The 15202-nt window shown below is 42.7% G+C and overlaps 1 protein-coding gene across 5 annotated transcripts in view; it reads right to left on the bottom strand.

Moving 5' to 3' along the window:
* LOC143099996 (guanylate-binding protein 4-like) overlaps positions 1-14378 on the bottom strand; it is a 41038-nt gene extending 26660 nt beyond the window's left edge. Inside the window, exons 1-5 of one of the 5 annotated variants that reach the window (XM_076262907.1) lie at positions 14039-14376; positions 13556-13651; positions 13186-13254; positions 11743-11929; positions 11520-11597 (exon numbers count right to left, since the gene is read on the bottom strand). In XM_076262907.1, the coding sequence (XP_076119022.1) occupies positions 11520-11597; positions 11743-11929 (265 nt within the window). In that variant the 5' untranslated portion in view covers positions 13186-13254; positions 13556-13651; positions 14039-14376. Of the gene's footprint in view, positions 1-11519; positions 11598-11742; positions 11930-13185; positions 13255-13555; positions 13700-14038 lie in introns of all 5 variants that reach the window. The other 4 variants (XM_076262903.1, XM_076262904.1, XM_076262906.1 and 1 more) reach the window with 4 other exon arrangements.
* Between the last annotated feature and the right edge of the window lie 824 nt (positions 14379-15202).

The raw sequence follows: 15202 nt of genomic DNA on the forward strand, positions 1-15202 counted from the left end.
ATGTTAGAAGAGGGCACAACGTTGGTAGCCAGGAATTGAACCCACAACCTTTCAGGATACTGCATGCTAGCCCAGCTCCTTAGCCACTACACTACTACTGCATGCTAGCCCAGCTCCTTAACCTCTACACTACTACTGCATGCTAGCCGATCTCCTTAACCACTACACTACCACCTACTACACGCTAGCCCAGCTGCTTAACCACTACACTACTGCATGCTAGCCCAGCTCCTTAACCACTACACTACTACTGCATGCTAGCCCAGCTCCTTATCCACTACACTACACTACTACTGCATGCTAGCCCAGCTCCTTAGCCACTACACTACTACTGCATGCTAGCCCAGCTCCTTAACCACTACTACTGCATGCTAGCCCAGCTCCTTAACCACTACACTACTACTGCATGCTAGCCCAGCTCCTTAACCACTACACTACACTACACTACTACTGCATGCTAGCCCAGCTCCTTAACCACTACACTACCACCTACTACACGCTAGCCCAGCTGCTTAACCACTACACTACTGCATGCTAGCCCAGCTCCTTAACCACTACACTACTACTGCATGCTAGCCCAGCTCCTTATCCACTACACTACACTACTACTGCATGCTAGCCCAGCTCCTTAGCCACTACACTACTACTGCATGCTAGCCCAGCTCCTTAACCACTACACTACTACTGCATGCTAGCCCAGCTCCTTAACCACTACACTACACTACACTACTACTGCATGCTAGCCCAGCTCCTTAAACACTACGCTACTACTGCACACTAGCCCAGCTCCTTAAACACTACACTACTACTGCATGCTAGCCCAGCTCCTTAACCACTACACTACCACCTACTGCACACTAGCCCAGCTCCTTAACCACTACACTACTACTGCATGCTAGCCCAGCTCCTTAACCACTACACTACTACTGCATGCTAGCCCAGCTCCTTAACCACTACACTACTACTGCATGCTAGCCCAGCTCCTTAATCACTACACTACTACTGCATGCTAGCCCAGCTCCTTAACCACTACACTACTACTGCATGCTAGCCCAAATTTTGCATGCTGGTACATAAATAGGAATAGTAGGTAGCAAAATCGTCACGTTTGGACTGGATGATCCTGCATGGTCATAGCTGTCCCTCAAAGTTGATCAACATTTTATTGGAGTTTTTGGCTGGGCTCTGTTTAGGCCTTTAGAAGACATGGTTGTACTCAACATAGGCTCTTGATTCATTTCCCTTACTGAGATAAGTAGAAACACTCTCACAAAAAGCAATGAACAGAAAATAAATCCCTTCAGGGTCTGAACAGCAGACCTCACAAGTATGAAAAATCATTTTGGTTCTCATTTTCAGAGAACCCAAACACCTTGTGGGAATATACAAAGATTTTTTTAAATATTTTTTTCTTTATTCTCCATGATACCTTCTTTTTAAAAACACCAATTTGACTTGTCTTATGCAAATCTTTCTTTTTTATTTTCCACCCTGAACATGGGCAAAATGCACCATTGAGATCAATATGTTTTGTATAGTTACCACAGGTTACTCTATACAACCACAGGTGGCACTGTGGTAACTCTACAAGTCATTTTACAGTGTGTCTCCTGGATAACATAGGTACACATGGTAATATTTTCAGACCTAAGTGCGTGGGCCCTGGTTGAATTGACGTGGAATGACCCAGCTCCTTAACCACTACACTACTACTGCATGCTAGCCCAGCTCCTTAACCTCTACACTACTACTGCATGCTAGCCCAGCTCCTTAACCACTACACTACTACTGCATGCTAGCCCAGCTCCTTAACCACTACACTACTACTGCATGCTAGCCCAGCTCCTTAACCACTACACTACACTACTACTGCACACTAGCCCAGCTCCTTAACCACTACACTACTACTGCATGCTAGCCCAGCTCCTTAGTCACTACACTACACTACACTACTACTGCATGCTAGCCCAGCTCCTTAACCACTACACTACTGCATGCTAGCCCAGCTCCTTAACCACTACATTACCACCTACTGCATGCTAGCCCAGCTCCTTAACCACTACACTACTGCATGCTAGCCCAGCTCCTTAACCACTACATTACCACCTACTGCATGCTAGCCCAGCTCCTTAGTCACTACACTACACTACGCTACTACTGCATGCTAGCCCAGCTCCTTAACCACTACACTACTACTGCACGCTAGCCCAGCTCCCTAACCATTACACTATCACCGCCCTGCACACGCACACACACTACTGCATGCTAGCCGGCACTACTCAAAACGTCACACAAAAGGTCAGAACTCAGGCCATTTCTCCACAAATGGTCAGAACTCAGCTCAGGCCAATTCTCCACAAATGGTCAGAACTCAGGCCATTTCTCCATATGGTCAGAACTCAGCTCAGGCCAATTCTCCACAAATGGTCAGAACTCAGCTCAGGCCATTTCTCCATATGGTCAGAACTCAGGCCATTTCTCCATATGGTCAGAACTCAGGCCAATTCTCCATATGGTCAGAACTAGGGGTGTAAAGATTAACCGATACGTATCGGTATCCGTTTTTAACCTGTAAGATACGGCTACATCGATATGTGAAGCCCCATATCGGAATAAAACTTAAATGAACCGGTCGTTATATCGATTTACTTATTACGAATCGGTTTACAACCTTTTCTGCTCGCTCAGACTCTGATTTACGTTCCAAGCAGCGCTGTCATGGAATTTACCTCAACATATTAGACACAAGAACCACAACACGTAGTATTGGTTTGCTCACAGACTCTTGGCGCCACGAGGAGAGAGTGCTAGTGAAAGGTTTGAAACCCCTCACCATCAGTCTCTGAACCTGCAGCCCAAAAAGCAGTCTTTTATTGTACAGATGCACACAAAAAAACAGGATGCCAGACATCTATCTCCTTCAGCTTGATTTCCTCAAAACCCACGCACAGACACACACAAAGATGGGAGGCCTTTTCCTGTGTGTCCCAACTCGAATTCTGTGTCCTTGAAACTCAGTATAATATTTTTGCTTACAGAGGTGATTTATATATCTGTTTACACAGGTGTTTTATACAATGATAATAATAATTCCTTTACATTTCCCTCCTGTTTATCATTGGTAACTTTCACAATCATCTGTTCCATTTTAACATCTCCAATACAGGTTTTCTGTAACAACTTCATTGCTGATCATGAGGTTAATCAATTAATCATTACACGTCACTGTTGTCCTCAGCGAGGAGCCTACATGCCGCACCTTACAATGCGAGATGCGTCCAAGAAGTCTTCCCCTGTACCTTCACTAGTAGGAGTGACTAGTATAATTCTATGATGAACACCCAGTCTCCTGGTTTCACTTTAGGGTCCTGTGGAGAGAGAGAGAGAGGGAGCAGTATTCGTGTCTACACATTTAGATGACAGAGTCTTAATCAACTGTCCCACTACTCCTTCATCATCATCAGGCGTGGACTTACTACGAGAGAAATCAGGCATGGTGTATGGTCTGCAGTGTTGGGTGTAACGCGTTACAAAAGTAATGTAATTACTGTAATATATTGCTGTTTGCGGTAACGTGGTAATGTAAGGCATTAAAAAAAAATTGGGTAATATTTTACTCGGTACAAACTTCAGTAACGCGCGTTACAATGCATTTAACCCGAAATTAAGTGGTGTTTTGTTTTGATACATATTTGCCACCACACCATGCGAGAACAATAGAGGAGAAAAAATCAGCGCAAAATAGTAGAACGTTATCTCCTGATACTGGTTGAATATGACTGCTGCAGCAGACTCGCAGGCGGACTCTATTTGCGGGATGGACATAAGCCTACGCTCATTATTTTCAGCTTGTCAGAGACAAGGCTATGAAGAACATAATAGTTAGTGCACTTTGTGTGCGAAACCGAAAGATCTCTCTATGCCTCGCGAAATAGCACAAGTAAATTAATGAAACATCTAAAGTAGTGCCACGCTAATCTTTTTGATTCTTGATAAAACACAAACTATGCTGTTGTGCATGTCAGCTTTGTGCTGTGAACTTGAATTGAAGAGAATAACGGGATAGAAATGCAGAAAAAGATTGTGTAGCCTGGCAGTGCCACCGCTCCCACCACGCGCATCACGCACTTTGCGTTGGGCACCAAAGGACAGAGGGGGCACCCAAATGTAACCAATGAATAGTAGCTTTACTGCAAACTGCGTTTCACTTTTCATCAATAACGTTTACAATGTCAAAATGCACTAACACGATGTTACATGCAAGTTTGATACCTTTTGGGTTCTCTCAATCACCACGTAGTAGCCTACTAGAATTGGTGGGTCTTCAATAATTCGTTTTCCAAGCATTTAGGCTACATGAAGCACATGATATGCTGAGTCGACTGAAACGCATTCCATTCAGATAGCTAGGTGGATACCAGGCTCATAATTCACTTGTATTCGCAAAACGAAATGTGAAGCAACATGTCATTGCATATACTTCCATTTCCAAAGCAATGAAGGTTGCTTCAAACAACTTAACATTGTGCATATTATTGTTAATATTGTGCTATCAATGTAACTCAAACAAATAAGGCTTGTAAACAAGAGCTGGCAAAAGGGCATTATGACAATGTAAAGATCAATGCTCTTAAAGTGACAGTGCACCATGTATAGGTAAAACATAATTTCTTCAGAAATTAATGTTTAAAAACACACAGGTGTTTGAGTGTTTGAGTTATCATTTAAATGTCACTCACTCAAAGCCACTCACTTAGGGCACCGAAATGGCCAGCAGGCCACCATCTTGACATGTCTTTATTAAAGGAACCGTATGTAAAAAAAATATTTCAATGAATCATAAAATTGCCCTGATATGTCACTAGACATTAAGATATCATGTTCATTTCAAATACTTATATCACTGACAACAGTAGTCTGGCCAGGATATTGTCATTTAAAAAGTGAAGTTGCAGCCCTCAACTGATGTTGATGTTGTCATGTTGTGTTTTGGCCTAATGCGCCACCCTCCACCTATCTACTAATCACAAAGTCAGTAGTGTTTCGTCATCCGGTTGCCAACTCTGCCAGTCAGAGGGGAGGGGAAGGGGATACACCGCTCTATAGTAATTTGAAAGTGATTGTAGTACCAGTTTTGGCCACAATCTTACATACGGTTCCTTTAAGCTTTGATTTACAATATAGTAGGCTCTCTATTGATTTTAATAGGCCTAGGCCTTAAAGTTACAGTATTTCTATCACAATTTAGCAGACTTTGACCTTTTGTCGGTTTTTAACAAAATTCTGACTATGATGTTCCTTGTATTGCATCATGAGCACTGCGCCTATTGCATTCTACTGTTGTTAGCCTTAAATCTAGCTCACTCATTATGCTAAACCACATCTCCCTCCATTGGAAGAGCAAGCTGCATTGAGCGTAATAAACTGCATTTAGAATGGCAAATCCATATTTCTAGATATTTTGGTGAAAGTAACTTAAAAGTAATGCAATAGTAGTGTAATGCCTTACAATTCAGAGACAGTAATATTATAATGTAACAAATTACTTTTAAAAGACAGTAATAAGTAATACATAATACATTATGATTTTGAAGTAACTTGCCCAACACTGATGGTCTGCCATACAGCATTTCAAAAGGAGTTAGCTGTGTGGCAGCACTCCTCCCGTTGACACAATGACCATGTGTCACTAGCTGCCCATTTATACATATATTTAGGTAATACTGGTTTGCCACTTGGACCGACGTAGATATTGTCTTTTAGGTAGCACCCATGTTTCTTCCATAGGTCCCTCTTTTTACCAGGCACTTGCTGCTGTCGTGTTTGTGTATGTGTGTGCTGTGTATCAGTTTTGTTAGTATGCGCTTCACATTTACAAATGGCAAGCTTTTTTGGTAATTGAAGAGCGTCATATAATTTCAGAAGTAAGTCTTTATGTTTTACTGGTTTCCCAGTAGAGGTTTTGTAGCCACGTCTTTTCCAATGTACACAAAAAATGTGAGACACAGCAAAAGCATGTCTGTGTAAATTGTTACTTCCTTTTTTTCAAAAAGCTCACAGGCTCTGGTTAGGGCTGTCAATTCAGCTGCTTGTGCCGAAAATTATTTCACCTTTTTTCAGCGGTTGATCGGTTAAATCAGCTCTAGGTTTCATGTTCGTTTGTGTCATCTCCAAACACTTATGCTCCACCCCGTCCTCAGCTGTTGGCAACAGAGTGGATGGGTTTAGCACAGTGCAGCGCTCGATAGTGATGTGTGGTTGCGATAACAACACTGTCATGCACGAGAGGTGTCTTGCGGGAGATAAGAATGTCATGTTGGTTTGTAACAGCAGTAGAGAGACAGCATGTGGAACTTTCACAGTCAGTGGGTGAAAAAGCACGACTTCAGCTGACACTTGTACTGCCATTGCTGTGGCGAGTACAGCCTGCACACACACAGGAGTTGCTCTCGCCACCGGATCCAGTCGTGAACTGTAAAATGCCACTGGTCTATTTTTTGCTCCCCACTGTTGTGTCAAAACAGAAGTCATGAAACCATTTTTTGTATCGACCATTTGTGTGAACGGCTTAGTGTAATCAGGCAGTGCTAAAACAGTGGATCCAGCAATTAATTGTTTTATGTTTTCAAACGCAGTTTCAGCCTCTTTAGTCCATTTTAGTTTATCGTGCGCAGCCATAGGCTCGTCAAAGATTAATGCTTGTAAGGGGCGCGTCTTTTCGGCATAGCTTGGGACCCACATTCGACAATAGTTACAGAGCCCTAAAAATGACATCATTTGTTTCTTAGTCATCGGTTTTGGTGCTTCTAATATTGCTTTTTTACGGCTAGAATGCACGTGTCTGCCATCCTTTGTCAGTGTGTGTCCTAAATACTTTACTTCAGAGCGCCACAATTGCAATTTGTCTTTGCTCACTTTATGTCCGGTTTTGTGCAAATATTTTAGAAGTGCCAGTGTATCAATTTTGCATTTTTCTTCGTTAATTCCTGCTATGAGCAGATCATCAACATAAGCCAATATTTGACTTCCGCAGGGCGGGATAAACTTTGCCAAGCAGTTATGTATTGCTTCGGAAAATATTGTAGGCGACTCACAATACCCTTGGCTTAGGCGTGTAAATGTGTAACGTTTCCCTTCAAATGTGAATGCGAACCAATGTTGACTGTCTTTATGGACGGGGATTGAGTAAAACGCGTTTGACAGATCTAATACTGAAAATACTTTAGCTTCTGGATTTAATTGGTTCAACAGAGTATGGGGATCAGGCACATTTGGAGCGCGGGCTATTACTGCATTGTTTACGGCTCGGAGGTCTTGTACCATGCGCCAACCAGTAGATGGGGCCGCTTTCTTAACAGGAAATATCGGCGTATTACACGGTGACTTAGGGCATGGCACAATAACCCCAGCTTTAATAATTTCTGCTATCACAGGTTTTATCCCCGCTTCTGCGTCAGGTTTAAGGGGATATTGTTTTTGGCATGGATAATAACCTGTTTTTGCTCTAATTAGCACCGGCTCTATGTCTTTAATCAGACCACGTCCGTAGGTCCTTTTGACCATAAGCTTGACGGAATTACTTTTTAGCGCTTGATCCTCAGCCTCTGTTAAAACCATCAATCATGTCTCTGTTTTGTCATGTAGTATTACTGTTGGTGTAAAAGTCACCACATAATTTAGACTGGTGCGCCTCCAACCAGTGGTGGGGCTTTTTTCAACATCTTGAGTTTCAGTTCCCCAATCTTGTATTTGTGTTACAAAGTTCACATGTTTGTCTAGACGTGACTGTTTTTCATTTGGGCTAGTGGACAGCTGCATGTGGGGTTTCAGTTCCCAACTCATCAGTTTCTGCGCGGGCGGTGGCAGAACTGCTTGACAAAAAGATTCTCTGTCCAACCAACACAAATAAGTCAAAGTCACCCTAGTAGGTCCTAGTTTATGCAGTAGTTTGTCATACTCTGGGTCTGGCCCAGGTGTAGGTTTGCGTCTCAGGTCAATTCTTAATTCGTCAGGGGGTACCAGGCTAGCCAGTGGGTTAATTCTTTCCTTAACCTTTTGCACTATCGTCTCTATTGTTTTTCCTGGGTCCTGGTGCGAAGGTTCCAGGGCCCAGACGTAATACGGCGTATTTTTCCCCTCGACTAAGTGTATGTCAATTTCATCACATGTCCTAGCCTCCATACCCCCCTGTAGATTTGGATAGATGGCTAATTTTAATTTTACCATTAAATCTCGTCCTAACAGGTTGTAGGGACAGCCGGGGGCCATGACTACAGGGGCGAAAACAGTGCTTCCTGTTTCTGTCAGCTTGACAGCCACAGGCTCACTGAAATATTGTTTTTGCACATGACTGTTGGCTGATTTTACGAGAATAGCTTAATCTGTTTTTTGCAGGCCATCTATGTCTTTCATTACAGTTCTGCATGCTCCAGTATCACATAAAAAGATTACAGGTTTGGCATTAATATGTATCACTTTCTCTGGTTTTTCATATAAACACACATCGGCTAAGTCTAGAAATTCTTCACATATTTCTAGCTCTTCCCCTTCTCCATTTCCTAGTCAATTGTCATATTGATCGATCCTGATCATATTTGTGTTCTTTCTTATCCTCACTGGGGCAGTCTCGGGCCCAATGCCCTCGACCCCCACACTTGTAACACTTGTTACTATCATCACCCTCATTCTCATAATCTCTACGTCCTGGCTTATTTTCACCCTGTCCTCCTCTTCCTCTGCTATTGCCTCTGCCTCTGCCTCTGCCTCGGCCTCTGCCTGTTTGTCCTCCTGTTCCTTGCACTGCCGTTACAAATGCTTCTACCAATTTCCCTGATTCTTTCTTTTCCTCTCTTTCTTCTTGTTTTGTGCTGTCTTCTCTGCGTGTTTAGCTTGTTCCATAAACTCTGGCATAGCTGCTGTCCTAAAGGAGACAAAATGTTTTTCTATCCAACCTTTTATCTCTGGCCTGAAACTCTGGAGTAATGCTTGTTTTAATTGTTGTTTGTAGATTGTCTTATTGTCTTCCTCTTTTTCATACGCTACGGTACATTTTTGTCGTTCTTTTATTTTATTTTCGCGCTTTCTTGCCTCCTCCAACCACAATTTAGCTGCATCAATTTCTTTTTGGTGCTGTGTTTTTATACCATTTTTCTTTTTTGAGTGGTGCATCATTATGTCGCGTAACAATTTCGAAAACAGCCAGGAACTGTTAATTTGCCTTCAAATTCGAACGTATCTTTCCATCGTGTTAGCCAATTTTCAATTCCTGGGTGAATTTTAGCCATAAATTTGGCATCGCCTTTCAAAGCATTTTCTTTGTCTTGGGTATTACCCATTTTTACAAATAGGGGGTTATACTGTATCGTCCTCAAATGGGCAAACAACAAATCTAGAAAGCAAGCTTCTAGGTGCCAGGTGTTAAACTAGCACCCGGCTTTCTTCTGGGTGTCAATTCACAGATTCGATGTTCGTTTTAACTTACAGATAATCCCCTCATTCACTCACATTCAAACACATTTAAAACTTTCCCTTTCTTGGAGAGACTTTTAGGCGGGACTCAAACCCCCTATAGTACTCTCCCGATAAACTCAGGTGGGACTCGAACCCCCCTGTAGTACTTAGTTTATCTTTAGGCCTACTTTAACAGTACTGTATACAGAAAAGAGCAACTTAATGCGATCTTTCCCTTTCAAACATAGTCCCAGACTAGTTTTTACTCACGCTGTTATGGTTCTGCTCTGTTGCTATTCGGATCCCGTCAATCCAGTCCAGGGCCTGGTCGCCGTCGGTTGGCCAGCACGGAATTCACCGTACTGGGCTTTCCACGGTCCCGGACCGCGGGCTGTGCACAGTCTTCAACTTCCGACGATCAGTCCCAGGATCTTGGGTGTCTTGGGATCCGGCTCGAAGGACCAAGTAATGTCATGGAATTTACCTCAACATATTAGACACAAGAACCACAACACGTAGTATTGGTTTGCTCACAGACTCTTGGCGCCACGAGGAGAGAGTGCTAGTGAAAGGTTTGAAACCCCTCACCATCAGTCTCTGAACCTGCAGCCCAAAAAGCAGTCTTTTATTGTACAGATGCACACAAAAAAACAGGATGCCAGACATCTATCTCCTTCAGCTTGATTCCCTCAAAACCCACGCACAGACACACACAAAGATGGGAGGCCTTTTCCTGTGTGTCCCAACTCGAATTCTGTGTCCTTGAAACTCAGTATAATATTTTTGCTTACAGAGGTGATTTATATATCTGTTTACACAGGTGTTTTATACAATGATAATAATAATTCCTTTACAAGCGCGTTCATCCCACTTCCGGTTTTGAAACTACACGTGGCACGGATTTGTGGGTAATGCAGTTCGTTTTTGGCTACATTCATTGCCCAAAGTTGTCAAAGGACCTCATTACCCATACATCTACTGCAACTTAAGCACGTGACAACTCGCACTCGGTCGTTGTTTCAAAATCCAGCGCGAAATTAAACACTTATAGCATTCCTAAACAGCAACGATGGTCTGTAGAGTAGCCTTACGTTTGATGAAGGGATTTTCTTAATGTTAAATAATAATTTGGCCCTTGCTGCTAAAACGATGCACAAATTATTAGCCAATTATTTTGTTCATATTCACCCAGACTTGTGGCATTATAGGTTTCTGCATATTACAGTAGGTCTACCGTTGGAACAAAATAAGCCCAGAGAGTTCATTGATATGTAGGCCTATTTTATTCTTGTAGGCTATATGAGAAAAGGCCAAGAATGTCTTAAGCACGGTTTTATTTTATTTTGGTATTGTCTCACCTCAACAAGGCTACAGCTCCTTGAAAATAATCAGATATAACTCTATAAAATCTATAAAGTCTATAAAGTATTTTTATGTTGTATTTGGCTGCTGTGTTTGACTGAAATGTAGACTATTATTTTTTCATTTCAATACAGTATATGATACAAACCTCAGTTTAGATAATAATATTCACACATTTTTTTTGCCTAATTGACAACCATGATAATTGATAATATAAAATGAATGTGCACCTTGAGCAAATGATAAAAAATCTTTCAGAATGCTTTCCATTCTTGAACTGCATCGAATTGCATCGAATCACATCGCATCGAATCGTACTGAATCGTTTTTTATGAACATGTATCTTTTCTTGTATCAAATCGTGCCCATGTATCTAGATGCGAATCGTATCGTCTTTTACATGAGAGATTCACACCCCTAGTCAGAACTCAGCTCAGGCCATTTCTCCATATGGTCAGAACTCAGGCCATTTCTTTCATTGTTTTGTTTTGACCAGGTGGTGTGTGTGTGTGTGTGTGTGTGTGTGTGGGCGGTGCTTCCCCTTTTCTCTTGTTGGCAGTTAGTCCTCTGGCTTACAATAAATGGGAACTTACAATAAATGGGAACTTATAGGAATGTAAAAGTATCTTAAACTGGAAAGAACACCACAATACCCACCTGGTTTAGAGGGGTGAGGTGTGTGTGTGTGTGTGTGTGTGTACACACACCTGGTTTAGAGGGGTGAGGTACACACCACATCCAGATTCCTTTGGTTTTGGACTCGATTGTGCTGCCCAGAGCAAACCCTGAGAGATCAACAGGAGCTTCATTAGAGACCATGAGCTTCATGCCCCACCCCTCAACATCTCTCCACCAATCACACGCTCTGGTTAGCCTGCCCACTACATCTCCAACAATCACACACACTGCGTTGTCTGCTGTGGCTCTGACCTGTGTGTTTGCCGGCCAGCCGGTTCATGAGGTAGGACTTGCCCGTGCGGTAGAGCCCCACCACGGCCACCACCACCACCGGCTGCTGGATCTGCTCCAGGATCTGCAGCGCCTCCTGCTGGACACGCATGTGCCCGTCAGGCCCGTTATCAACCAGACACACCGGGGCCTGCATGGAGAGAGCCATCTGGGGGGACGCGCACGCACACACACACACACACACGGGGGGACGCGCACGCACACACACACACAGACCACAATTAACACACAAACACACAGACCACTTTTACACACACACACACATGCGCGCGCGCACACACACACACACACACACACACACACACACACACACATGTGCGCACATACACACACACACACACACACACACACACAGACACACCACATTTACACACACCACACACGCACACACACACCACACACTCACATGCGTGCACACACACACATACACACACCACACACACACCACAATTAACACACACACACACACACACAGACCACAATTAACACACACACACACACACACACACATTACAATTCCTCTCAGTATTGGTGAAATGAAATTGGTATTGTCATATGATATTAGTTACATTTTTTACAACTGCTTACAGACTTACAAAGTTTGCCATCATTGGCAGTGTGGTGGCAAATCACTGGCGAACACATTTGCCACTAGTGGCAAACTTCTCATTGTTGCTAGAACTTGGCTGGAAGTTGTAAATAGCAGCAGTAGAATGTTAAATAATGTGATGAAATAGGCTACAAGATAAAAAGTGAGTTAACTAAAAGCTCTCATATACAGGTATGTGTTCAGCTCTTTTATTAAAGATGTTTACAGAATGAGCCTGTTTGATGTACAGACACTGGGTGTTCCATAGCTTCGGGGCATAATGGATAAAAGCAGCTTCTCCACTTTGCTTGTGGAGCACTTTGGGTACAATTAAAAGATTAGCATGGGATGATCTAAAGATTAGCATGGGAGGATCCCATGTTTCCTTTGTAATTGATAAAATATTAAAAGCTTAGAGATATATTAAGGTGCTGTGCCATTTATAGCTTTGTAAGTAATTTACAGAACCGTACAATTCCAATTCTATAGGAAACAGGGAGCCAGTGCAATTCAGCCAACACAGGGGTGATGTGTTCTCTCTTCTTGGTCTTAGTTAAAAGTCTAGCAGCAGAGATCTGTGTGAGTTGCAATTTCTTCATATGCTTTTTGGAAGATCAGTAAAAAGTGCACTGCAGTAGTCTAACCTACTAGTGATAAAGGCATTAATTTCTCTGCATCTTGTGGAGTTAAACAAGGCACTTTGGCAGTGTTTCTGAGGTGGTGGAAATAAGCTGTCTGGGTAACTTTACTGATATGGGGCTTGAAGCTTAACTCTGAATCCATGATAAAACCTAGGCTTGTTACTTTTGATTTACCTGGTGTGTCAGGTTTCCAAGATTACTAAGAACGATGTCTCGCTTTGATTTTGATCCAACCAAATGTACCTTAAGTACATTTGGTTGAAATTATATGCAGTTCATGCAAGAAATACAAAAGAAGAAATTATGTGCAGTTCATATGCAAGAAATACAAGAGTTTGAGCATGAAAAACACATTGCACAGCCTACATAGTACTGCACTTTGCCACACAAATGCATATCTGGACATGAAAATATGATTGTAGTGCACTTCGGAACAACTGCAGTATAACTTTCCCATAACCGCAGTTATATTTGTATATTTGTATTTGTCTAGGATGCACACACCATCAACACTGATATAAAACGTTTATCTTTTGCAGCCTACCTTTGGAGACAGAAGATTCAAACTGCGTCGCGTGCCACAGAAGATTCAGACTGAACCGCGTGAGGATGTAGAATAGAATGTTGAGATCACCGAACCCTTGAAGAAAACGAATGGAAATGAGCAGGAAACAGCATCCGTATGTAACTGTCAACGCATTATAAGGCAGTTTATAAGACCTACATTTTACATTTTTCGTTTAGCTGACACTTTTATGCAAAGCGAATATCAAGTAAGGAGAACTACCTACAGTATATAACAATTGGCGGCATTAGGCCGTCTCTTATTTCCCACGATAAACTCGGACTTGGCTAGCCAATAGGCTACAAGACCAAGAGCGTATTCATGGGTTTCGTCCTTTTCCACAGGTGTAAACAAGGACCATGCAATCTGCATTCATAATCAAGGTGCTTGATTAATACACCTGTGGAAAGGGACCTGATGAAATCCATGAATAAGCGACTACAATTTGGTTGGTTAGCTTACCCGAGAGTTTTAATCGTAATAGCCCGTCGACAGCACAGAAGACGCAGAGCACACACGCAGTGCAGATCACACTCGTTATCTTGTGAGAGAGACAAGCTCACAATATTACATCAACACATCTGACTTCAGCCAATAGGCCTACGAGAGCTCAGTGTGTCTTTAGGTTATCTTATCCTATGGGTGAAAGAGTGCAGGGTGCACAGTGTTACACGAACACACTTCACCTCTCGTAAATCACTGTCGTGCCGGTTATAGGCTACTTTCAGTTTCAGCCAGCCGCGCCCCGCGGGTACAGGGTGTTGGCAGCCCCACTCTGCCGGTTATGCTATCTTTGTTTTGGTTGACTTGACAGACAGAGACACGAGACAGACAGACTTCTCGAAAATCCCTGCCGGTTTACTTTCACTTTCACGCCTCTCACGCGCCCAGCCTGTAGATTCTGCTCGTTGGCAGCCCTGCACGCCCCAATACGCCCCGCACGGCCAATGACGGGGAACACTACTGTGTTGTTGTTGCATGTGTCGTTTTTCCCATTACTTTTCGATGTCCGACAAGTTTACAATAAAGCAGAGATGTTCAAAAGTCATTTTTTGGAAGTCCAAGTCAAGTCTGAAGTCTTTGAGCTCGAGTCCAAAGTCAAGTCTCAAGTCTTTAAGGGGCATGGTCAAGTCAAATCTCAAGTCTTTTGTCACGAGTCCAAGTTAAGTCTCAAGTCTTTGCCCATCTGATTTCTCCCTAACACTGTATTGTTAAATCGTATGTAGCTACCATCCATACAGTACAGTATCAAAATCAGCTGTAGGATAACTTCATGGGGTTTCTGCCTGCACTGCAATCTGAAGAAACACAAATTAAGAACTTGGTTTATTTTGCTTGCCACTCATAAAATCTGCATGATACAACTGACATACATGTATGTGTAATGTTCTGGGGGGGGGGGGGGGGGGGGTAATTCTAATACTGCAATGTGCAAGCTTAGAATTTCATAATTTTAGGGGCAAGGCCACTTGGCCTTCAGTTGGGCATATTTGCACAAAGGCCACATGTCAGGGCACCAAGGCCAAGGTTAACTATACAGTATTCATACAGTACACACATACAAATTATCAAAGTTGTATTTAGCCTATTCCCAGCAGTAGATCTGCATCACTATGAAACATAACA

Source organism: Alosa pseudoharengus, unplaced genomic scaffold, assembly GCF_046254945.1.
Source record: "Alosa pseudoharengus isolate Yale_2024_CS ecotype anadromous, Long Island Sound unplaced genomic scaffold, YU_APseudo_1.1 YU_APseudo_1.1_scf_3, whole genome shotgun sequence".
Lineage (NCBI taxonomy): Eukaryota > Metazoa > Chordata > Actinopteri > Clupeiformes > Clupeidae > Alosa > Alosa pseudoharengus.